The following is a 27,112-nucleotide window of genomic DNA, read 5'->3' on the forward strand; positions in this document are numbered from 1 at the left end:
AAATGGTTAAACTGATGGTTTAAAAAACTGAACAGCAACAAGAACAACGCAACAATTTTATTTGAAAAGCAGCTGTGGGACACATTTTAAGTTGTTGGTAGCCAATAGTAACAACAGATCAATATGTGATCCGTGTTATTTTCACAATTATTTGCCAGGGATGGGAATAATTCTCTATATGACCCACGTAGCCAGTGACTACCCACACAGCTGCGTATTTTCATTTGCCTCCAAAGTAGAACTCTTCTCAGGATGGTGTGGGTGTGTACAGACTGTGCTTGATTGACTGTGACTTTCCACTTGGTTTTGTTGCATCTCTTGCATTGGATTCATATTGAACACTGCACCAGCTTTCGCCTTGTGCCACAACCAGTTTACCAACTGAACAAGCACTGGCCATAGCCAGCTAACGACACAGGATGTGTGGTGTTTCTGTGTTGGGTTGGTGTGGCAGCTTTGTGTCATACTACAGTCTCAAACATAGTAAAAACAAAGTGTTTTTCTCAAGATTTGATAATGATTACCTCTGTTTTGTTACCTGTTTGTTTGTTTGTGTGTGAAATATTTTGAATGTCCATAATAGTTTCTTTTGTTTTTTTCAGATATTCTTTGAACTGTCTCATTACCTGTTTAGTTACCTTTTCTAGTAGTGCTATGGAGGTGATTTTCTGTTAGTGGGTCCCTGTTTTGTTTGTTATGCACACATATGAATGCAATACACATCCCTGCCAATGGGTTCACACTATTTCACTGAGCTCTGGTGATGGTAATACACCAATGTATGCTGCAATTAAACGGCAAGCAGCAGTAAAAAACAAGCAAATAGAGGACTGCAAGAAAATGAAAATGGATACATACAATTCTAAAATTAAAACAATTTAAAAATTGCCTTTGCAATTTTTTTTGAGGAAGGAAAAGCATTTGTCACATTAGTTAACATTACTTAAGTCCGTTCAGCAGAATACAATTATCTTTTTTTTATCTTTGTAATCCTTTCTTCCTCTTTTGTTCTAGACAGACAAGTCATAATTGCTACAGCTGCTAGATGTCTTTATCATGAGCATAAAATATCTAGGAATGTCTATGTATGGAAAGACTTGCTGTCGTTTTTATTAGGACAGGTTTTCTTATACAACACGCATTATATATTATCTCCTAATAAGGTATACTATTACTACTGTCAATCAGACGGTATCAGCAGCTTAATTTAGTAAAAAATGCCAATTTAGTTTGTGTTCAGTAATTTTAAATATCAAATCTGATAAACGGCATCATATCCCTGATACCACAGTGTTCCCATATGCATATTGGTGAATGTGGCCTAACAGCGATGCTCTGGTTTGCGCCAGTCTCTACATCTATTTGTACACTCTGTGCATCCTCATTGTTTTCTTTGCCTGCAGCCCTCACAGCGTTGTTGAAAGTTGTTGATCCCCTGCAGGATTTTCAGCCTGCCTGGTCTGCTGTGTACACACCAGCCAGACCAGCCACGTTGTAGCGGGGTGGGAGGGTGGTTGGGGGGTGTCTGCTGGGTGCTGCTCCTCGTCTACAGAACTAGCTGCACACACGCACACAACCCTGTACAACCCTTGGGCCAGATCTGTCAGCTCTTCCCTGCTTGTGAGCACGAACACACACGGCACATTTTCTCTCTTTCCCGCTCTCCCTTTGTGTTCTCATTGCCACCCATCCACTGCACACAAGCATGCTGGGAGACTTAATGATCCAAGTGGAGAGAGTTCAGTGGGGGTTGGTGAGAGGGTAGGGGGATTTGAAGGAGTCTGTGTAGGCTAGGTTAAAGGGAAACAAGTTCTTAAGCAGCAGCGAAATATAAACACAGCTTTGGACTATGTGTGTCTTCCCTTCTTTGTCGCTTTAACTTTTTCTTGAATGCTGATGTGCATATCTATAATGGCCCTTAAGTAAAAACCTTCTATCACTGCTGCTTTTGTATACTTTAGATAGAATTGAGCTTCTCATAGATATCTGACATATCTGATTAGAAAAATCATTCCAATGTGGGTGGATTTTACTCAGCAGTCTGTGAAACCCTCACTGTAACCTACCTCAACTCGCTTTCAGCAGCTGCAGTGCACCCAGATAAATTTTATGTTGCCTTTCACTGCAGAGGTTTATTCACTCCTGATGGTCTAAATGCTGTTGCAAGGCTTTTCTGCTTTGATAACAGAAAGAAAGGAAACAGAAAGTTACTACAGTACATGCTTTCGAGTGCATCTCACCAGAGCAGCTAATGTCACCTGTCTGTGAACACCAGGCGAGAACCAGTCACACACATACCAGTGTGAGGATATGTGTGTGTCTGATAAAAGAAGAGATTTTTATCAGTTCGTGTGTGAGACAGACAGAGGGGCATGCTGGTCTCTTTAACACAGCAGAGCTGTCACCAAAGGTCCTCATTACTCCGCTTCTATCCAGCCAGCTGCTTCTCCGCATGTTCATTTTATGGGAATAAAGACAGCACGGGGGCTTTGATACAGAGCTGGAAGGAGGCTGTGGGGGAGGATTCCGGGAGTCAAGTTGTCACATGGGCCCACGCTCACACCTTCAACACACACACATGGTAGCAATAACATGCTGCTGCAGGTTGGGCTTGGCCTGCAAGTGACTGTACATGGTACCCACTCATCAGCTGAGTTGGATCACTGATGGGGTCAGTTTCGTTTGAACGTCTCAGAGTTAGAGGATGAGTCATATTTCAAGTCGGTACATCACAGAAGCATTACCACAGAATCACAGGTCACTCATTTTATATTCTCAGAATGAATCTGGGCTTTTATTCTGAATTTATTTAATTACAATGAAATGGCTGGTGTGGTTGTCCCTGCATGTGTCCTTGCAGGACTGGGCAAAATAACTAATGGCTAATGATATAAATTCTAAATATCTAATGACATTTAACTATCACACCACTCATTTTCTCTCAGAGGAGCTTCAGTTCTCAGACTGTGTTTATTGTATTATAACCTTTTTTCTTTTGAGTGATGAAGAGGGAAATCCACTCCTCTTAAATGTATACCAGTGTTGATTGTTGATTGGCTGATTAAAGCCATGATTTTGTCCTGCTGCTCATAAAATCCCTCTTGAGGTTTTTACCGCGCAAGTAGCCATTATGATTTTAAATTATGGGAACCCTAGGGTGCTTTGGATTTTGTGAAATGGCCTCATACTCCCTGGTTATTGTACTCCCTTGCAGCGCAATCATCAGATCTAATGACTCCCAGTAGATGGCTGCTGTACCAGTTCAGATCTGCCCACAAGGCTGACAGCTGGTTACTGATATTATAATTCTTGTTCCAAATTTAAACCCATCTGGATGGAGGCAAAGGCTAAAATAATGATGGTTCAGTTTTTGAGACTATACAGTACTATTGTGGTGTTGAGTATCAACTTGCCACTGTATCAGTGCAATTTATCATACAAACGGGTGACAAATTAAAGGACTATTTAGTGTGGCACTTCCAATAACACCCTCTCAGAATGCAGATCAATCAGCACAGATGCCCCACAGGGTTGTGTTAGTTCCCGAGTCCTTTCTACACTTTACACAAAATAATGTTCAAGCACTCACCCCTGTTTTAAAATTTTCTGATGATACCATCTTCAGCCTACTGCGCAATCAAACAAGCCTTTGGACAACACCTTCAGCTTGCATGACCATGTCGAAAGTTTGTGTTCCTGCAGAGGGTGTATTTTTTACCTGGACTTAGAGTTTATAGTGTAAACAAAGGTTTTTGTTTTATCAGGCTGTACTAGAGAGCTTAGTTCGATATGGGATGTCAGCATGGTACGGCAACCTGACTGTAAAACTAAAAACTAAGCTTGCTTGTCTGGTACACACCGCCATGAAGGTGATACAGAGAGATGATTACCAGGCCCTCCAGTCCGTCTCTGAACAAACTGTTCTTAGGTAAGCTCAGATGATAGTGACCGACCTATCCCATACCCTCCATATGTGCTCTTGCCCTCTGGTGGACTATACCCCACTGTAAACTCAACCATTTTAAAAACTCATTTGCTCCTCCCTCCATGAAACTTTTAAACAATATTACATGAGGCTGGAGAGACTGTGCAAATATTTTACAGCGTCTTCACTTTGGTGGTTTTACTTTGTGTTTCTACTATGGGGTGTGTGCGATATGTGTTATGTGGAATGTTTTTCCGTGAGATTTGTGCAGTAACACTGTGCAATTTCCTGTTGTGATGATACAGCTGGTGATGTATTGATGTATAACACTGTCTTAAATGAGCCTAATTTCATGGACGTTTTTGAGCACTAGTAGTATTATGGAGCTTTTTTATGAGTGGCTCCTTTATTGTTTGTATTTTATTCAACACACAAGGATGTGGCCAAATAGGCCTACCATAAGAGCAGTTTAATGCTAAACCTCTAACTGACAGTTGGTGCCAGTAATGCAGCAAGAAACACAGCAAGGACCAGGATGGTGTTATGTTGTTAGATTGCAGTCCATTAACATTTGTTAAGTGCCACATTTTTTGTTGTTTTTACCTTGCGCTCAAGGCATTCACTTTTGCATTAAATTAACAATAAAGTACTTACGAGTGCTCTCTTACATAATTTTAATTTTTAAACAGTCTGTATGTTTTTCCCTCCGCACTGAAGTCTCCTCTCTATTTGTCTAGGCTCTCCAGGCCTGCAGGTGCAGTTCAGAGTAGATGAGGGTTTCCTGAGGCCAGGAGAGAAGCGCTGGTTTCTGCGCTACCTGGCCCTCCACACAGTGCACATCGACATATGGGACAGCGACTCATTGCTCCTCATAGGTTCTACTGCCATTGAGCTCAAGGTAGAGGCTGGTTCAAATCTATTGAGATGAAAGTGATTGTTTGTAATTGTTAGTTGCAGTATTACAGCTGCAGCTGTGATGTTCATCGACAGGATTTGAGAATCAAAAAATAGAAAACACCTTCAGTTTATGTATGCATTGTCAGCTCATGACACACCATTGCAGCACAGTGTATTTTTCATTGATTCATGCGGCGTGCAACACTTTTAACAGCGTGAACCAGGCATTGCAGATAAAACTGCGACTGATAATAGAATGTCAAATACAGAAACTCTTTACTCTATATTAACCAGGTTCCCTCCGTAATAATTGTTTTTATAAATGGTTTTACACTATGCCAGCTGGAACCGGAACGAGCATAAATTATCCAATTTTACGAGCTATGCATACTTTGAGGCTGTTTTGGATAACCCCAGGACTATTTAGTGTTCCCAGTGTACTCTGTGTTCAAGGATTTGACTAAAGTAAGTTTTCTAATTTAACCTCTAAAGAAAATCAAACCACAGATTAAGGGCTTTTTAATTTTGGACTTTTCAACTCTGCTGTCTATTGATTGGACAGAAACTCTTTTGCCAGCCTCGATGTTTAATTGATTGATTTTGCAGCATGAACTTTGTCAGGCATTTAATGAGAGAGAACTGAGGCAGTAGTTTACTACTGGGCAGAGGTGAACCTGACCCTATTCATTTAGCAATAACTCAAATTCATGACCATTCCTAGCGTGTATGTGCTTTCATTTTCTTGCTCATCTGTCTTCATTTAGTCACACACACACACACACCATGTCTTGATCAGTACATTTTTGTGTTTACTCTTACTCTATTTTGTGTCCCCAGTACATGTTGCGTCAGGGTAAATCAGCAGTGCAGGCCCTTCATGAAGTGGAGGTTCTGACCACTGATTACGTGGGAGAAGACACCCTGCTGACTAACGCAGATTTGGGCCAACGATCAACCGTCAGTCCCATGACGGTCCACACCATTGTCAGGGGCCGACTGCATATACGCACAGGCAATATAGGTATGTGTTTTGGATATGTTATTTTTTGTTTTTGACATGACCGTCATGTAGTATTGAATGAAATATTAAATGAGAATTAATGTGGCCAGCCAGATAGTTGTCTTACTTTTTGTTGCTATTAGCGCATACTCTACAGGTGAAGCTTGTAAATCGAATAGACTAAATCTAGTGCAGCCACCATTGAGACATAGAAGATGGTTGAGAGTGATGGGATGCATAGGAATGAAGGGCTGTAGTGAATGGTTGAGTAGTTCCGTGAAGGTAAATGTGAGGAAAGCCAGAAAAAGAAGTACTTGTATTTGTCTTGGCTGTCAAAAGAAAAATCCAGTTTCAATATCACGCAAATCTCCTTCTCCTCTGAAATATTTACAAGAGTGTTTTATATTCAGGTCATATTCCATTTGGAGCCTCAGATTATGAAGTAATGTTGTCTGTTTACTTTTATTGATGTGTCGAGTTGGGAAATGACAGTGAATCCCGAGGGCTGCTGCTGCTGTTGAAAGTTCCCATTTTCTCGAGGTATGCAGGCTCTCAAAGTAAACACTGTGCCAAAACGAAATATCTTGATATGATAGTTCCACTTCGTCTAGCAACTGAGCACCTTTCCTCTTCTCTTGCACTCATCCAATTTGGCCCTAGCGTGGCCCTGCACTGCGATGGCAGCTGATGATAACTTGCTGGCCATTAATCAACTGTTGAAACGATACTCCTTCTCATAAACAATGCATCATTCTCCAAGCCTCAGAAACTCTGCAGTGCCATTGTTGGGGCTAAATATGCCAGCACTTATCACTCAGAGCAGGTTGAGAGCGCAGTGGGTTTTTGGGTGGTGCTGGACAGGGTGGAAGGAGGACGGTTGTGTCTGGCATGTAAATTCCAATCAAGACTCAGATATCCATCAGGCGCTCTGGCCGACAGTCAGAATCAATTTGGGGAGGGAGGACTTGCAGGCACTTGTCTTTGTTTCTGCTTCCATCTGTCGCTGCCTTTCACACTTCTCTCTTTGCTCTTTATCACTGTCTTCCTGCTTTCTCCTATTCATCTATTTACCTCTTACCATCCTATCACATCTTCCACCCTCTATTTGGCTGTTTGCTTTCTTCTCTCAACACCCCTACATTCTCTGTGTGACTATTTCTTTCTCTGTGTCTGTCATCAGGCTGTAATAAATCAGTGTTCTTATTTGGTGGGTGGTAAAGGATGTGAAGCCTAGTCATTAATGCTGCTCACTGGGTGGGTGTGGGGGGTGGGGGGCTGGGAGGGTCAGAAGTTACCCATAGTACAACAGATGGATTTGCTGTATGAAGAATTTGACAGAAATGTGATGGGAGGGACACACACTCACAACGATGCATGCATATCAAATCACTCACACATGACAAGACGGTATGCACTCATGCATACATGCAGACTTATAGACAGGCAGGTGTAGCAGAGCGTGGACAGGTTGTGTGATGAGGCAGGGTGGCAGAAATGAGAGGCGGACAGTTGGAATGTATCACCGACGTCTTGTTAGAGGCCTGGAACTCAAATTTTTGTGATTTTCAAGTTCAATGAAAGGATTGCATGGCTTCTCTGTGGATTCTCTGCTATTCCTAAATGCCTACTGGACGGACTCAAAAATACATGCTCGCCAAGCTGAAAGGCAGACTGTATTTCTGTGTTGACACTGTACAGATACAGCTTCTGGATTGCACCTTGAGCGGTGAAGGAGGGTCGCTTGAAAATGGTTGATGATGCAGTGTGCAGAACAAAGGAAAAAGTGTGTGATACTGCGACAGGAAGAGTCACTAACTCAGTACAGAGCTTTCTGAGTGAGGCTGGAATTTCTTTTCCTTATGAGGACGGTGGCTTTAACTAGCGAAATAGCTCTCTATTAAGCAGCTGTGAATGAAACTCAGCACTTCACTATACAGATGTTTCAAATTAAAAGTCTTCTAGTAACTTAAAGGGCATTAGCCCTCCCAGTCCTATCAGGTTTTTAATTTGAAACATCTAAAGAGAAAGTTGAATGTAATTAAAAAAGAAAAAAAAACAGCAGTAGGAAAGTGACTGAAATTAATCAGGAATTAAAAACTGCATTTCTGTTAAGAAGAAAAAGTGAGTGGTGAGTGGCGGTAATATGGATGGACTGCTGTGGATGTGGCCTATGGTGTTACACGGCCCCCCCATAGAGGAATAGAGGAGTATAAAAATGTATTAGCTATATATATATTTATATGCCATTGTAACTCACCAGCTCTACAATTCTGATTTCATACTGCTCTCTTCCTTTTCTATTTTTTTCAGTCATGCATGCTATTAATCATGTCTTTACTTCGCCGTTGGGAATTCATCAGAATTAGGCTTTATTGGAGGAAGTGAGTGACAGACTGTCATTTCCAAATGAAAAAGAATGAAACACCAAATGATATCCTTTTTAATCATCATGAGGTGGGATTGACAACTAATTAATTTAATGCTAATGATATATGCTGTCAGACCTATTCAATCATTCTGTAAAACAGGTTTTTAATAATAGCGTTGTGAAGGACTAAAGGAAGTGACTTAATCAGAATAATAGAGAGTTGTGAAATTGTCACTGGAACCTTGGGGGGTTGGTTTTGTAGTATGAAGGAAAACATTGCTCCCACACAGAGAACTGTAGGAGCAGATGAGGAGTGTATAAGCCATGACGACCGCCTGCTTGTCCCATGAAACTGATCAAGTGTTGAATCCAGAGGAAAGCTACAATGCATTATTGATTTCATCTGCTAAATCCACATGAACTCTGAGTGGGAAATGAAGATGGAGGCAGGGGAAGAAGCACATTAAAGAGATATGATTAACCCTAAAACTATTTACAACTGCCCAAGAGCTCAACATTTGGGAGCTGCTATGAATATTTTTTTGGAACTTTTGAAATTATTACTTGGACCAAAGCCTGCTGAGTCAGACTATCGGAGCAGAATCAACTGTATGTGTGAGTAACTTTGCACCAAAGATAGAAAACAGAAACACTCAATGATTTTTTTTTTTTATAGTCCCTGATGTCATTATGATCTGAAGCCCAGAGCTTTTCCAAAGACTGACACTGTGGTTCAATTGATAGTCTGTTAACAGTGGTTACTGTATGTTGTCTTTCTGAAACAAACAGGCAAGCAACCACAACACAGAAGAATCACAGACAGACAAAGACAAAGTAAATGGATGGGTAAAATAAAAACTAAAGAATGAAAGAAACAAAGAAAAACAGGCAGTTTTGCATAGATTTCAGGCTGTGAGGCAGTAGAACAAGTTCAGAATCAAGTTAGAAAAAAAAATGTTGCACATTTAAAGCAAAACTATGCAAAACTAGAGAGTCAAAACATCAAGTTAGTGCAACTACATGAAACATAATATTACTTAATAGTCCAATGGCAAGAGTTCCAGGCTGGTGTCTGCCTTGCAGCCTTTTGTTTCACAAAACTGTTGCCAACTACAAAAGGTGGGAGTTTTTACTCTTGTTCTTTGCTTGGTCATTCTCTAATTTTTTCTTCTTAGCTTACTCCATCAACATTATCTTTGGTCTCTTCGCCTCTCACATGATGTCAGTAGAGGTTGCTGAGTCCAGTTCCTTTGCCAGTGGACCCACTGCCACCATCTTCCGATTCTCTGTTCTATCAGCAACCTCGTTTGACTACATATGAGCCATTGCATCAATTTTTAACTGAGAAGGAGAAGAGTTAATATGTGTCATAGTAATGTGCAGATCACAGTCTGTGGATCAGGTGGGCTAGTTCATAAAAATAATCATTCAATAATCATGGTTAAAAGCTAATGGGATGAGGGTGGGTGAAATAATGCATCATAAATGAGGTAAATATTAATTACATTACCTACATCGATCGCCCACAGCAGAAACAATAAGTTTGTTGCCCCTTTAAGAGAAAAGCTGTATGCATTAGGCAGAACAGCTTAACTTGATTTGCTTACTTAAATCTCTTGACACACAGTTGTTCAACACATGAAGAAGTTCACAGGTAAGTCACAATCCAGGTAATTAAATGTCCCACAATATTTTCTGCAGTGGCATCACTGTGCGCATAAAAAATTTGAATTACAAATTACACTTGTATCACCAGCCTGTAACAAGTAGAAGCTGCCTGTATAGGTGCATCTTACTATCTGAATAATGCACCCTTTTTATATCACAGGACAGATACTTTGCCAACAACTTTAAACCAGGCTTTTGATGACTTTTTGCTGCCTCGAGATAGCAGCGTTTTCTACTTACATGACTTGGCTGGGCCTGAACGTGACAACTGATCTAGTTTTTTGGCTACTTGGGGGGGGAGAAGAACAGGAAATCACATACCAAACAACATGTTCTTATTCACACATCAAGGTTTTCACCTTCTGTCATAATTTTGGTCTCCACCACATCTTGAGGAAGATATACCAATCAGCTGCAACATTGAAACCACCTACTTGATGTTTTGTAGATCCCCTTTGTGCTGCCAAAACAGCTCTGACCTGTCAGGGGAGGGGACAGAGAACATCCGGGGGTATTTTGTGGTCACCACCATCAGAATGTTGGATCCTGTGGGTCCTGTAGGGTGGGACCTCCAGGTGGGAGGGTGGATTCAGCTTATTCTGGCGCATCCCACAGATTTTCAATCAGATTGAGATCGGAGGAGTCTACAGGCCGTTGTTGTGGTCCTTGAGACATTCCTGTTTTTGAAATGTGACGGGGTACACTGTCCAGCTAGGGTGACGCTGCTGCTGACGGGAAGAGCTGTTGCCATGGGGGTGGGGTGTATTTGGTAATGTTTAGGTGAGTGGTGTGTGTCAAAGAACATCCACATGATTGCCAGAAACCAAGGTTTCCACAGAACATTGCATTGTAAACAAATGATTGATGTTTTTCACTTCAGCTGGCAGCAGTGTTAATGTTGTGCCTGATTGGTGTGCATGGCTCTTTAGCTGCTAGATGCTACATTATGTTCACCAGTTGGTCACAGTCTTTCTTTGTCTGCCGTTTAGTGCTGGTCTCTTATTGTACAGTTGGTTTATCAGACCTTTGTCACTGCAAACAAAAGCTGCCTTCTCTGACTGGAACCGATGTTTTTAAGAGTGAAAGTTGCATGTGGGAAAAACAAAAACAAGCTAAACAATGGTAAAATGCTGAGTAAAGCTGAATATACAGTAACTGCAGAAATATGCAATAATTCTCTTTGGTTCTTTATTATGATCACCCTTTTACACATTGCATAAAGTTATTTGAACCATCGTTATAAAACTATTGGGTAGGGCAGCTGTAACGTAACTAAATCTGGGCTTATTTTGACTGGTAATAATTTAAATTACATTTCCAAGCTAGTATATCCGAGCCAAATGTATAATAGCTTTTTATGGTCCAACTCTATCTTACACACGTTGATTGGGTTCATCTTCATGAAAGGGTAATTTTAGCTACGTTGCCAAAAATTAAGACAATGAGAGCATCTAATATCAAATCTGGAAACATGTTGGTAATATCTGCCAGCAATAAAAAGACTCATATGTGACAGAAGGGAAAGCCCATGTGATGAAAAATCCTTTTTGCTGAGAGAGTTGTGTCAGTATCATTTCCCCCTTAATTCTCACTTTCTTTTGCCACCTCTTTTGCTCTGTCCACACACATGCACACACTTGGTCTCTCTCTCTCTCTCTCCCACTCAGACACACACACACACACACACACACACACACACACACAGAAAGCATGTATCTGCTTCTGCACAGTAGAGAAGACAGATTAGAACCTTCTCCAGACCTCACAGTGCTCCTCATCTGCAGCTGCCTGATAAGCCCTGGAGAGACTGACTGTTGCAACAAGAGAGAGTAGAGAGAATCCTGCCTGAAGCTTCCACTAGTGGAACAAAATATCAGGGAAATTTACCTAACAATTAGTTTAGCTAGTTGACTTCCCTGAGGGATGCACGTACAGTATGTCTTGCTCATTAAAAGCTCTTGCTGCTGGCGCATTAAGGCCTGACTTTATCAGCCTTGCTTTTAGCCCCGAGGTGAGAGGGAATCTGCTTATTCTGAAAGGTCAGTGGCCTGGAACGGGAAGCCAGAAGAAATCGAATATTGCAGACTACTTTGAAACCCCTGCGGTGCTTGCTCCCATTTGTTCTGAGGGCCAGTAAATCAGTGGTTTGTGGTGGCCTTAACCTCAAGAACTGCCAGCAGAGCAAAGAGGGCGGGCAGGTGGGGTAGTGCCGAGTAGCGTTATTGTCATGCAACAGAGAGAGGTAGTCAATAAATTTGATAGAGTTCAGCCCCCTGGCACTTTGTTCACAATTACTCTCCTCGACACAGACAACAGAGAGCAGCAAATGCTGCGCTGGGCTTTCTGTCTGCAACATAAAGCCGGAGTATCAGCTTTCATTTCAGTGATGAAGATCATCAGCTCTGTCTTAACAATCTGCCAGTTAATTCAACAGTTAGGGACAGATACTGTGACCAAGGGCACAACAACCATGTCAACCTGGATTAGCTCTAAAGTAGATATTATCTGATGAGTCTAATAATGGTCATAGTGATAGCTGATTAATTAAAATGATTGAATGCTTAAATAAGAGGGTCACACTTGGGTTCATCATCAGTCCATGTGTCTTATTGTGGGCAAGTAGCACTGGGGTGCTCATCTTATCACATCCTTGCAGACGTATTTTATAATTCGATCCATCATCAAAGCATTTTCCCACACAAAAGAAAGCAGGCTGAAAGGCCCATAATGAGGCACTGGGAATGAAATCTCTATGGCTCTGTTATTGATTGGAGATGTTTACGCGACAGTAGAAGTAATGTGTTCACAGTTATATTTGGGAAATATAACTCAAACAAATACATTCAGCTCAGTCGTGTGGCCAGGGAAGGGTGATGGATGATGAGGGGAATGCATTGGGACGGCAGACACCTCACCCATTAATCTGCAGAACTGCGCTGTCTGTGTCTGTTTGCATGGCAACATCAGCTCCCCATTACTCATTTAGCTGCTGCCTATTATCAGTTTGTTGATGAAGGATTTTACCTCTGAAAGATTTGGAGGGTGCTTTCTGCCTCCCCTTCTAAAACTCCTACAAGCTCACCGAGGTGTCACTTCTGGGCGGTAAAGCCACTTAATTGCTGCACTCAACATATTTCAAATGAAAGCATCCCGGATGAGTTATCCCAAAGCCTCTCAGGAAATGCTAAAACTTCTTACTCTACAGTTAAGCATCACTGTTAGTTATGTTGTGATGTTTCAAAGTCTAGACACTGATGGGAGCATTGTGTCAAAGTGCACTGTAATTTAAAGAGCCCTAAACTTTGGTTTTAATTACTCCTTCAGTCAGCTGTTGTAAGTTGTATCTAACACATTCCAAGTGTTGGCCTTGGAGTACCTGTAAAATGCACAAAACAAGTCTTTTGACCTATGATATTTGAAAATGCTCCTGTGAAGATTGCACATGCCTGCCAGCTGGTGCTCTGAATGTGACTCTGTGAGCAATTATCTGTCACACTTCCATTAACAGGCATTAATGCCATTAACAGACATGTTGTGTATAAAACACTCTTTAAAAGCAAAAGCAAGCCTTTCTCTCAGCTGCTGTACTGTCCCGGCTCTGCAAAGGATGAATTAATGTTAGAAGAAAACCTGATATGAACCATGCTTGTCTGTATTTGTAAAAGTGCTTACTTATCCACTTGCTTTTAAAAAGAGAGGGAACATGATGATTTTCCCATTTACGAACAGAAAGGGAGACTAATAAGGTTGAAAAGTGAAGGCATTCTGGTCAAGAGGCAGGTTTTACAGAATTATTCCAAACTGTCAGCTTAGTCATCCAAACAATGAGATAAAGCTTTTGTGGTGACATGACGTAAGAGTGCCTGGACCAATCCAAAAACCAAACTGTTCTTTCAAAGAAAGATCTGTAATAATGTGGTCAAGCACCACCTCTAGAAAAACTGGTGTCTCACTACATCTGACACAAAGGAGTGAGCCAAACCGGACAGAGGCCAGCACTAACCATCAATCAGCGTGACACTCTACGCATGGCAAGCTCTGTGTCCAGATCTCTCCAGCAATTTCAGGCCTCTAATTAACCGCTGTAGGCTTGTCTTCATGTATTGATCCTGCCTTGAGTGTTCTAAGCCAGGGTTTACCCTGGAATGTGTTCACTTTGGCTCTGTCTACAATAAAAATGTCTTGTTTCACATGCGACTTAAAAGAGAACTTTGGCTTAAAAGTGCTTTTATATTTTTTTTGGCAAACTGGTCGGATCTAGTGTCAGATGTTGGTTTGGCTCGTTACTTCAAGAAGTGGCAAACAACCAAGTCTCAAGCCACTGCTGGAGTTACACAGATTTGGTCTTTTAATAGAATGAATCAAATCAGGAGTTCCCAAGATAGTTGAATGTGCTTCTGTCAGCTACGATCCTGATAGTGATGCAGAGATAGCCTCAAACATAATGTGTGATCAAACAGCAAGCAAGTCTGTAGTGGAGTCTGTTCATTTTTTAGCAATTGTTGCTATTCACAAGTTACAGATAACTCTGAAGTTCAGACAGGTGATGTGCCTCTCTAGATATTGGCAAGTTCTTTGTAAAGGGTTTGATATTACATTCAGGTAGTACCCAGGTTCTGAGCTTCAAACCCAACAGTTCCAGGCCGACTTGCCCTCTTTGTCAACAAGAAAAGCAAACCTGGGACTTTCTCTGCAATTTCGTGTGAAAAATAAATTTTAAATTGAAAAAGCAGTGTGGGTTGATCAAGTTTTGTCTTTGATGCTAAGCATTTAAGTATAAACTTTAAGTATAAATCAAGTTATTAAGTTGCCCTTAGGGCTTTTTTTTTGTCCAGTAATTTAATTTATGACCTCACAAAATTTAATGTCAAATTAAAACCGATATTTCTCTTCTACAGGATGCCCGGTAGATCCAAGCAGGAGGAGGGCAGCAGACGTGATGCCATCTCATCCTCACATCATCACACCTCGTGAAGTCACAAGTGGCTTCAGAGGAGGGAGCCTATCATCCAGAAACACCCTCCAGCTCAATGGCAAGCACTTCAGTCCACAGCTCACCGAATTCTGTCTGTGTTGATATACTAACATATACTACGGGCAACTTGATCTGGAGCACACGTTGAGTTGTGGGGGTTCACCTCCTTAATTAATTGATCCCCACATTAATTCATTAGGAGGAAAATTATTCTCATCAAATGAATCAGTTTTATATGTGAAAGTTGTAAACCACTAAGCATATACACGTGTATATATACATACATGAATGAATGAATGAATGGTATCAATAACACTATCACTAGTTCACACCTAGCATTCACTAGAGCTTTTTTCTTAAAAATCATTTTAGAAGTTCTGCATCAACTCTCAAACACATGGAAGATGGTTAATTCCTACTTTTTCTGCCATGAAGAAGGCTGATGATAAGGCAAGTTTTCTAGGCAGTGGTGAGTATGGTGAAGCAGACTTGGTGATCTTTGGATCAGCGGGGTGACACCCACATGATGACGGCTGTAGCTCCAGTGAAGCAGCTGGGTCAGCATTCCTCAGGAGGATGGATCCAGGGTCGCCTTAGCAGGCGCACAGCGTGTTTGTTCTGGTCTTGTTGCATTCAGCCTGTTCGGCTTGTGGTTTTTAGGTATATCTGCAGTCTTTATTCTCAGTTTAGAGTTCATTCTGGAGCATGTTTATGAAGGGCCCATGGCTGGCAAGGCCAAAGAAATAGCATCCAAAAGAAAGTGAAAAACAGCCGAGTGCAGAAGAGCAGAGCCAGCAGGTGTTGCTAAGTTTTATAGTACAGGAGGCGTGTTTTGGAAGAAAGATGATTCTTGGCACTCACTTAGGAGGCACATTAATTACTAATTAATTCCTTTGTGTTAGGAGAAACACTGGCTTCTTATTATAAAGGGTAAACATTTTAATTCTATTAAAAGAACATGCCTGTTGCATACTCTTTCCTTCTGTTCATCGTTATATGTCACATATCATGACAGCCAGTGTAAGCACTTGTAACGTTAATTAATCAGATAACACAGAATAACATAATGGTCATTTTCTCATCTGTATCTAAGAACTAGTAAACAGTGGAACACATCTAACAAAATTATACATAATAATAGCCCTTAAACCAAAGCTAAATCATTTTATCATTTATAATGATATCATATATATTATATAATATATATAATTTTTTTTCCAATTACACTCAAGTTGTACTGGTATTTGCTTGTATGTTTATTAATTGTATTACCAATATTCATTAGGTAGCAGTGTGATATCCTGTAAATGAACAGATTGTGAAGCAGAGTTTGAATTTTACTGGAATCAAAAATGACTGTATGTTCTGAATCTAAAACAACAGAGTATTGATACTTACACATTTTAGTCAACAGTTCTGTCATTTATGGTGAATAAGAGGAGAGGAAGAGAGAGGGACACACTCAGGAAGGAGAGAAAACAAAGTCATTTATCCTTTGTGGCTGGTTAGAAGAGGCTGAATTCATCTGACATCCTTCGTCCCTTTAGGTCAGAGGTCACTTGTGTGCATCTGGGTTTGTGCTCCTGCATCTTCACAGACAGACTTATTTAACTGAACATCTCAACGTTTCTGAGACAATTTCATATCTTCAGATATTTTTGAGTTTGTTCCACAGCACCACTGAGCAATTAGTGCCTTTTATTTGGGTGGTGACCATGCTCCTGACTTGATCAGCTCAACCAGATCTGTTTCACTTTCTGTCTTTTGGCTGCTCCCCTCAACCACTCAATTTTCAGCCTAATTGAGCTTGCAGAAGCATCTCTGGTGGCTAGCTACAGTCCTGTTTGTAATGTGTGTGTGTGTGTGTGTGTGTGTAGCCCAAGCATAGGAACACACACACACAGGGAAACCAATTTTTTCCTCAATTAGAGAAGCCATCGCCAGTCAACTGGTGTGTATTCCTAAATTTGTACTTAAAATGTGGACTGTGACTCAAACACGCGCACACTCTCTCACACACTCTCACACAGACTCACACACACAGTGAGTGAGAGAGTAAAAGGCATCATATCACAGTTGAAAATAAACAGGTAATTGCTTATAATTATATAAAACACAAGAATTCCATCCCACTCACAAAGAACAGATCTTAAAAACACCGTGTTATTCTTTTTCACAAACATTTGCACTGTACACTAAATATTTACACACGCTAAAATAATATGTAGAGGTAAGCATGAACAGCCAAACATATACTGCATAAAACCTGTTTATTAATGCGTGTGTGTTCAATTCATTTATATTCCCTAAATTCTCAACGTAATTTATTCACAGCTCTTGTTACTGTACAAACATGATTTGTTTGCTGTTTGCTATGTTTCTTACCTGTCTCACCCTCCCTCCCCAACACCAACACTACCGCCTTTCCACTACTCCTGTCTCTGTTACACACTGAACTCTTTTCCCTCTCCACTCCATTTTCCCATGCCATTTAAACATACAATGCGCCTAATTGCTTTCACTGGAGTCCAGTCACAACAGTAAGCCACACTGAAGATGGGAGTGTGTGCTCAGTCCCACTCCTGTCTGCCTGTGGCTCTGAAGGAAGCAGGGTAGCCAGACACTATCTGGTTAAGTGACTGGCAGTCAACCCATTCCCTCTGTGATAAGGAGACTTCGGAAAAATGTCAGAGGATAAAGAGTGAATCTGGCAGAGGAGAACAGAAAGAGAAGAGAACAAGAATATATGAGAAAGCATTAAAAAAGGGGAAAATTTGTTCCTATAATTATATGCTAAATGTAACAGTGATAATTTTGTTCACACATCAGTAAATGCATTTCTTTTTCTACATTTCTGATGTTATTCTTGTTTAATTACACCACAACTAATGGGAGTTTAAGATACTGAGCCATTTGCTGACTGGTAGATTCAACACTAACAAATGAAGAAAACACCACTGTAACCACACATACATCTGAAATAACACTGCAAAAGCCCAGCTAGATTAGAAAGACATTCACTAATCTGACAACACATAGGCAACATAAAGGTCATCACTTTGCAGGTAGTACAGAACAAAGTAGAACTGAGTAATAGCACTGAATCAGTTTCCACATTGAAATACTGATGAATACACAAGGAATTTGAAAAAGGACAATGTCTGGTGTACAGCGAATATCTTCAGTGATATTGGCATTACATAATCACACCATTTACTTCAGTTGTGCTCCTGAGCATAAATGGGTTTCTTCATTCATTCAAATACATAGACAGCTTTCCAGCTATCACAGCTTCCCTCTTCTGGGAAGGCTTTCCACAAGATTTTGGAGTGTTTCTGTGGGATTTTTTTGTCCGTTCATGCAGTAGACCATTTGTGAGGTCAGGCACAGATGTTGGACTAAAAAGTCTGATTTTTAAAGTGGAAACTGTTCATCCCAAAGGAGTTGGATGGGGTTGAGGTCAGGGATCTGTGTGGACCAGTCAAGTTCTTACACACCAAACTCATCCAACCATGTCTTTAAGGAGCTTTGCTTTGTGCACTGGGGCACAGTCATGCTGGAATAGAAAAGGGCCTTCACAAAACTGTTGCCACAAAGTTGGAAGCATAGCATTGTCCAAAATGTCTTGGTATGCTGAAGCATTAAGATTTCCCTTCACAAGTAAGAGTTCAGTCCAACCCGTGAAAAACAGCCCCATCTCAATACTTTCGTCTATGTAGTGTATATTTGCAACATTTGGTTTCCCTCAGTGTAATTTGTGTGTCATCAAATGGTGGAGACCTATTCTTGTTTTTGTGTGTTTTGTCAGTTTGCTCAAGTTTTTCTAAGTTGGGGTGTCCTGAGCCCTCTTTGCCAATGATCCAGTATGTCCTTTGAAAGTTCTCTTTCATAACGTTCCTTTCGATGTCTCACTATGGGATACGCCCCCTCGCATATTCATAGAAGAATTTGTATCACTCCGCCAGCCCAGAGCAACCTTTGCTGGTGCGCTCAGAGCAAGAGGACATTGTGTTGGGCTGGGGCGGTGTGTTTGAGGGCAGAACGGTGAACGGCGTTTTGAGCGTGCGTCTCTGTCGTTTTCACGTAAATTATTTGGAGTTGTTCACTAAACATAGCGGCAAAGGTCGTGTTGTCTGTTCTCACCACCATCATGTGCGTGTGCCATGACAACACGACCACAGTAGCTCAACCATCAGGGCGGTCTTCGCTCCCACCAGTTGTACACTCGATTTTGTGGAGCGACGCACATCCTCAGAATCTTCTTTATGCAGAGTGGAAGCTGCCCCCAGCTGTGGTGGATGAGATTTGGGTTGTTTTTTTTGGGCTGTTTGGGTCTAGAGAGAACATTCATTGTCCGCTGTTTTTCCTTGAAACCTGATCCTGCCTTCATCCCTAAAGTGATGAACTCAGGTTCGCCGGTGGACCTGGCAGCGCTTCAGGCACCTCCCCACAGTTCTGTCATGGAGCAGCGTCTGCACTTGCTGTGCGCGGTTGGTGTTCTGCACACTGACGTGGAGAGAACGAGGGCAGTCAGGAAAGGGGATCAGTTGTTTGTGTCATGGGCTAAGCCACACAGGGGCAAAAGTTTAAGTTGTTAAAAAAAGATCAGGGCTGGTTTATTGTCCAGCCCTGATCTCAGTAATATTCCTGATAAGCTGTAATATACATATGCCTCATGCCTCCTTTTCTGTTGTCCTCTCTTTTTTCTCTGTCTGATCTCATGTCTGCGCTCACCAGCCGATGTACTGATGTCCAGCTCACTTTTTCTCTCTGTGCTGTGCTGCTTATTTCTCCCAGATTTGTTACCACTTTCAGCTAGTCCAATGTTATCTCCCTGCAGGCTGCAGAACTTATTCCATCACATTGTTACAAATTCAGTGTGTGGGGGTGGGTGGGGTAATCTGTTTTAAGATTAAAAAGAAAAAAAAAATCAGTTTCAGGGATTCAGTTCTGAGTTTGTTAATATCTCTGTGTTGTTCAGTATGCAGGATTAGGCATATACTAATTTGCCTAATCCTGCATATTATGGGCAAAGAGCGCAAGACAAATTTCCCACATGTGGGACAATAAAGTTTATCTCAATCTTCTCTTGTCAAAGTTTTTAACAAACATTATATATTTTGCATGATCCAAACCAATGACAATAGATTGTTTGGTGACTACTATGAATTATTTATTTTAATTGGATTTTTTGGTGCTTGCAGTGGATACATAACCATGGAGGTGAAAAATAATCTGGGAAGAGAAAGTCTGTTTTCCCAGCAGTAGGGCTTTGGCCCAGTTGTAGTGGTGCCAGTTGTTTGACTGTTGTCTATGTACAAGCTGTTGTTTCTGGTGTTCCAACAATACCTTAATCTGTCACAACTCTCTCCCTTGGACATTTGTAGGGTTTTTAGAGCATATGTTCAAAATGGCAAAGAGATTAGATTCCACTCTGTTCAGTAAATATATTCATGATTATTTCTCCTTCACAGCGAGGAACACTGCACAGGCACACCGACTGAAAATAGATGGGGATCGCAGGCTGTCTTTTGGGTGCGGGATCAGAGCTGACACCATTGTGCCTGGAGAGCACAGCCTAAACGAGCCCGACGGTGGGCGCCGCAAGCTAGACTGCATGGCTGCTGTGCATCAGCGAGAGGGCAGGGAAGATGGTAAAGCAGCCAAGGCCACGGTGAGGTCAAACTTTACACTTAGCTAATGGAGAGACAAGAATAGCTGCTTATGTGTAAAGCAGAGCCACAGTAGTCTGTGACATCAAACAGATAACAGACAAAGCAGGAGCACATTTCTTTCTGGCTCTGAAACATGTCATGAGGGAGCTTTGGTGGAGGTGTGGAGCATCTCCTAGACAGCCTGCTGGTGTTACAATTCTCGTGGCAATGTGCCCTTCAACCCTCTGCATTTTAGTGACTGTACAGGAAGGTGTTAATTGTTCTTCTACCCGAAGGCACATCTTGTACTTTCACCCATGGGTGCACATGCTAAATGTGATTTTGGCTGTGGTGCATGTCTGTCTCAGACATTTTACACATTGCATTTCCTCTGATAGGACCTGTTTTATAGTTGTTTCACACCCACATAACAGCCAGTATGTGAAATTTAACTGCGTCCTGCTCACACAGGAAGAAGTTTAAGAGTTGCTTTGCAATTCAATTTGGGGTTGACTTTTCTGGGCTGATAGCAGCGATTTAATTTGGTCCACTTTTATCCCTGGTGTAATGTCAAGCACTAGAACTGTTTAAAATAATAGATTTCCTCACACACTTACAGTAGTTTTATTGGCCTTTTGGAATTTTAGGCTGTTTCACATGTTTTTAAGACAAGTGTACCTACTCACCAGCTATTTAAAGGTTTTAAAGGGTTGAAGTGCACAGTTTAATTTAGATTTTGTGTTTGATGTATTCCTTCAGTTTGTTAGATTGTCCTAACACGCGTGAACAGCAGGAAAGCTGCTGGCCCTGATGGCATCCCCGGGCGTGTACTGAGGGCATGCGCAGATCAGCTGGCTCCCGTCTTCACCTCTATATTCAATATGTCCCTGGCTCACTCTGTTGTCCCTGACTGCTTCAAACGCTCCACCATCATCCCCGTACCCAAAAAGCCCAACCCTGCCTGCAACAACGACTACCGCCCTGTTGCCCTCACCTCGGTGGTAATGAAGTGCTTCGAAAGACTGATAAAGGACTTCATCTGTACTTCATTGCCTGCTTCTTTTGACCCCCTCCAGTTCGCCTACCGCACGAACAGGAGCACCGATGACGCCATCAATCACGTCCTCCACTCCACCCTCACCCACCTGGACAGCGGTTTGGGGAACTATGTGCGGCTGCTGTTCATCGACTACAGCTCCGCATTCAACACCATAGTTCCCCACAGACTGGTCTCTAAGCTCAGGGACCTGGGGCTGAACTCCTCACTCTGCTCCTGGGTCCAGAGCTTTTTGACTGACAGGTCACAGGTAGTGAGGATTGGTAAACACACCTCCAGCCCACGCACCCTTAACATCGGCACCCCCCAAGGATGCGTCCTGAGTCCTCTGCTTTACTCCCTCTACACCCATGACTGTAAAGCCATGCACCCCTCCAACATCATTGTAAAGTTCGCCGACGATACAGTGGTGGTAGGTCTGATCTCCAATAACAGGATAACGGCCTACACGGAGGAGGTGGATGCTCTGGCATCATGGTGTCGTATGAACAATCTAGACATGAACGTCCACAAAACCAAGGAGTTGATTGTGGACTTCAGGAGGGAGAAGCAGAGGAGCCATCATACCCCTCTCAGGATTTATGGGACACTGGTGGAGAGAGTCAGCAGCTACAGGTACCTCGGCGTCCACATCTCCGAGGACCTGACATGGACCACCCACATTTCCACCCTGGTGAAGAAGGCGAGGCAGCGGCTGTATTACCTCAGGCGACTGAGGAAATTCAGGGTCTCCACAGCGCTGCAGAGAACCTTCTTCACTGCAGCCATACAGTCTGTGCTCACTGGGAGCATCACTGCCTGGTATGGCAACTGTACGGTACAGGACAGGAAAGCTCTGCACAGAGTGATCCGCTGTGCTGAACGGACTACCAAGACAGCATTGCCCTCCATGCAAGAGGTGTATGCCAGCAGGTGTACATCCAGTGCACAGAGGATTTTAAAAGACACAAACCACCCGCACAATAGACTCTTTCAGTGGCTGCCATCGGGGAAACGTCTCCGGTCCCGCATGGCCAAAACTGAAAGACTGAGGAAGAGTTTCTTCCCCCAGGCCATCAGGACACTGAACTCTCTTTCCCCCACTTAACCCACCCTCCCATACACACACATGCATACATGTATACTATGTATACGATATGTATATTTATGTATATTTACATTCCCTCTGCCACTGAGGTTAGATCTCTATCTTTACTTTACTTTATTTTATATTTTTATTCTTTATTCTTTATTTTTTATTTTATTCTATTCTCTTGTATTTTTGCACAGTTGTTAAAAGGAGTGTTGTTTTTTTCATTTCACTGTGGATGCACATCCACATGTGACAAATAAAGAATTCTGATTCTGATTCTGATTCTGATTCTGAAAAGAAAAACAATAGAGAAGTATCCAGTTTCTTTACCGTCTGCTTTGAAACAACTGTGTAACATTAAGCCTGCTTTCATAGCATTTATTTCACCTAATCAGACTGTAGCCTTGAATACATTGTTTATGAAGAATCTGTTATTGCATGCCTTGACACAGTCACTGAAATGTCACAGAGAAAATTCCAGTTTATTGCAATCTAGGGTTGTACCTGGTGTTATACTGGAACACACCTTCAGTATTTGCCATTGTTCTTGGCTGTTAGGAACGGAATAAGGAAGCCCAGCTGGCCATAGAACCTGATCAGATCAAACCCACTGAAGAACACAGCAAGGCGAAGAGTATTGCCAACATGCTGAGCCAGGCCATCACCACCCAGTACCTGCTTTTTGCCAGCTTGGGCTCTGCTGAGTACATGGAGTTTGTCCTTAAAAATCCCTTCAATGTACCTCAGACAGTCACCATTCACAGCGACGACCCTGAGCTCAGGTAAGACTCTGCAAAGAGTGAGTTGACAGTGAGGTAGTTGTAGTAGTAGTAGTAGTTAGTCTGATTAGACACCAATCAGCCACAACATTAACCCTCACTGGCAACGGCTCTTCCTGTCAGCAGCAGCCCACCCCAGCTGCACAATGTGCCCCATCACAGCTCAGAAATGTCTCAAGGACCACAACAATGACCTGCAGAGATCCCAACTTGATCGAGAAACTGTGGGATGGACTGGAATAAGCTGAGTCCACCCTCCTACCCACAGTGCACAACACCCAGTGGATCCCACATTCTGATGCCGGTGACCACTAAATACTCCTAGAGGTCCCATGCCCCTTCCCCTGACAGGTCAGAGTTGTTTTAGCAGCAGAAGGGGACCTACAAAATATCAAAATCAGAATGAGCTTTATTCATCCCTGGGGGAAATCATGTCAAGGAGATGGTTTTAATGTTTCGGCTGTTTGGTGTTTTATCTACTGATAAAGAGGAAATCTCAGAAAACTGTTACCGAATTTGTTAGTCATGTGTTTCATCTTTAAAAAAATGTGTGTGTCCCCAGTCTAACACACTGTAAGAGCCATTTAAGAACGTCCTCACACTTGACCCTCCCCAGTGTGAGACGCACTTTGTTCTTTGAAGTGATAGTTACTCTTCCCCTTTTCCTCAAACATTTTCACCACCAGTGTTGGCCTGTAGACACAAAAGACCTAACAGTAGAGGGCAGTGAAGCAACATTAAACCGGATATAGTTAACACCTTTGTCCTCTACGCCCTTATCATCAATCGTAATGCCTGGTTTCTAGTCTGGTTTGGGTGCTGTCTATAACAAGTAGCTGGCGGAAACTCATTCTGTTAATTCACTGCCAACCAACTCAAACTTCAAACCAAGGCCACCTCTGAAAGAAAAGTTGACTGAAGTTCTATGAAAATTCACATTTACATTCATTAAATTTGCTCTTGTCACCTCTACATTTTAAAGTCATGATACTGCAAAGGTCTCAGCAATACTGTCCAGCTGCCATCAGTATGCTGCACAGTTGTAGCTTAATGTGGATGCAGTGCAAAGTTGTCCTTTTGCACAGTAAACATTTTGAATTTTCATAGAAGGAAAAGCACAAGTGTTGCCAATGGCATTGATAATGGACTCAGTCTAGGAAAGTTCCCCAGTAAACCCTGACACCATGAACTATACAGTGACCCTGAAACGGAAGCAGCTAAATGGAATAAAAAAATTTATTCATTTTTTTTATTTACACCTGTCCTTTCTCTTTTGTGACATGCCTTTCATATGAAAGGAGTATAGACAATAAATGTTGTCAGACCGTGCATAATACAAACTAAATGAGTACTTGTTTTTTCTTTTGCAGATGCAGATAGATAAATAAATAAAAAGTGTAAATAAATGTTTGTATTAAACAAAAGCAAATGACTGATTTGAGAGTAGGGATTAGTTTGGGGCTTTTGTTGTTTTTTTGTTTAGTTTGTTTCAGTTGCTCTTGCTTGGCTCAGTTGATTATTTTTTTTTTATAAAAAACAAAAAAAAAACTGCCTCATGGAAACACAAACAGTAAGTAGTATCAGAAGAAACGCAGGCTCCAAAATGCTTCAGGTGAAGAATATTTATGGAAGACATGGTAATGTTAAAATTAGTTATGGAGCATGTTTGCTATAGTGATTCAAGTAAAACAGCTTTACAAAAGTGATTATGAAATCCCACCATCCAAAAAAAGGAAAATAGCAAAAATATGGAACACCAACACTAGATTGTCAAGCTGAAGTGAAGTCATGAAGACATTTGCTTGTGTGTTTTATTCAGGTTGTGGGAGTCTGATTCACAGCTTGCTCGCAGTTTTGATATGATGCATGTGTGTGTAGGTGTGTACTAGTGTGTGTGTTTGCATGTGTGCCTGTTTTAGGGTTTGAAATTGGTTTTGTATGTGGCAGGTGCATTATTTGGCCTTGGAATTTTCTTCTCTGAAACAGCATGTTTTGTGTGTACATGCCTTAAGCATTTAAATTTTGTTCACAGTTTTGAGACGTATGTACTTTCATTTATGAATAAACACACTAAATTACTAGTTGTTCAATACAAACAGCTGCCACATTTCCAGACAGAGTTTGCTTGTGTGCGCCTGCTTAAAAAAGGAAGAATTTTGCTATATTTCACTGTTGTTCTCACACCTACTGCTAGGCTTGTAAACAAAGAAGATGCTTGCTCCTTCAGCAGTATAATCAGATGTCCTTGACATAGATGCAGACATAATGCTGGTGAGATGCTAAATATCCGCTTTAATCCACATATAGAAGCCATTATAACTGACGTTTCCTGGATCACCCCTTCTTGATAACCATGTCGTGTTTGTTTCCTTCAGTTAGCATTGTTGTTAATCCTCCCACACTGAATCTTTTGTTATGGATTCTGCTCATGCCTGTGCTTCGGATTAACATATATCACGTTGATCAGCAAAGGCTGGAGTGCACCACGGATGAATCATTATGGCATTAGCCCGGCCACTGAGCCTACCAGGTTTAATTGAGAGTCATCAATCCCTGCATCTGTCCTCCCGTCGGCTTAGCGCCCTTTTAGTTTATTTATTTCCTGAAGAGGCAGTGTGACACTTTGTACCAAACCGTCTGCCACCTCCACCACGAGCCAGAAACGTGTAAATTAGCAAGGAAGCTTCCGCATTTGATGTGCTTCCACAGAGTCAGATTCAGGTTAAGGTTTACTATCAGGTTTAGTAAGCACAGCCCTGCCCAGAGCAGATTGTGACACTGTGGTATCATGTCGTACGTGTGCCGTACTGTGATGTGTGTTTGACTTCATAGAAAAGATGGATGAGAGGATGGAAGGAAAATTCAACTTTGCTATTAACTGGGCCCCTATCAGAGTCCATTCTAAAATCACAGCTTTGTGGGTTTATATTTCTGTTATATTACTGGAAGTTTTGGATTTCTGCTGATTTAGTTGTCACATTGGAACCAACTTATGCACCCAACACTCCACCTGTTGAACTCTGCTCTGTGTTTTGGTTTGGGAACTGAAGCCTGACTGATTGACTTGTTTAAGCGACTGCATAGTTTTCTCTAAGTCACTCACATTCAGGTTGACGTATTTTGCCACAAAGCTGAAATAAAAGTTGCCTTGTTAAGATAATAAGTACACGTTAAAAAGAACTGCAACTTAAAGATTGATAGAGTTGTATAACTGTAAAAATGTATTTCAAGGACAGATTTTAGTGTTTGTTTATTTCAGTGCAAGTAGTAATCCGATTCCACCGCACAGACTCACACATATCAAAAAAATATATATCATATACAAATTAAAAATCTTGGCTTGCTTCTGGAATGTTCCCAAGGAAAACGAGACTGATTTTGATGAGAATTTCCAAGGAAACCCTTGATCTGAATTCTTGCTATTCAGCCATCATCGTTATATCTTTGCCACATACAGTATGTATCTTGAGGTGAGACATGCAGAATTTATTAGCTGTGTTTGTTTTATGAGGAAATGTGAAATGTATTTGTGCGGTAACCTGTTAAGTCTGTGAAGGACTAGAAAATTTGAACCCAAACAACAAAATTAGCCCTTGTACCTGTTACCCTGAACTGCATGAAGCATAGCTCGACCAGTGCACTGAGGCTACTCTGCTGCTACTTCCTTCTCAATATTTCACCTGAAACTTGACGAGGTACTTTCTTGAGAACACAAAC

The 27,112-nt window shown here is 41.6% G+C and overlaps 1 protein-coding gene across 1 annotated transcript in view; it reads left to right on the forward strand.

The window, feature by feature from the left end:
* nphp4 (nephronophthisis 4) overlaps nt 1-27,112 on the forward strand; it is a 148,937-nt gene that overhangs the window by 102,268 nt on the left and 19,557 nt on the right. Inside the window, exons 17-21 of the mRNA XM_046397509.1 lie at nt 4,663-4,823; nt 5,660-5,843; nt 14,757-14,891; nt 20,308-20,507; nt 23,175-23,398. Of these exons, the coding sequence (XP_046253465.1) occupies nt 4,663-4,823; nt 5,660-5,843; nt 14,757-14,891; nt 20,308-20,507; nt 23,175-23,398 (904 nt within the window). The remainder of the gene's footprint in view (nt 1-4,662; nt 4,824-5,659; nt 5,844-14,756; nt 14,892-20,307; nt 20,508-23,174; nt 23,399-27,112) is intronic.

Source organism: Scatophagus argus, chromosome 8 (genome assembly GCF_020382885.2).
Source record: "Scatophagus argus isolate fScaArg1 chromosome 8, fScaArg1.pri, whole genome shotgun sequence".
NCBI classification, from domain to species: domain Eukaryota; kingdom Metazoa; phylum Chordata; class Actinopteri; family Scatophagidae; genus Scatophagus; species Scatophagus argus.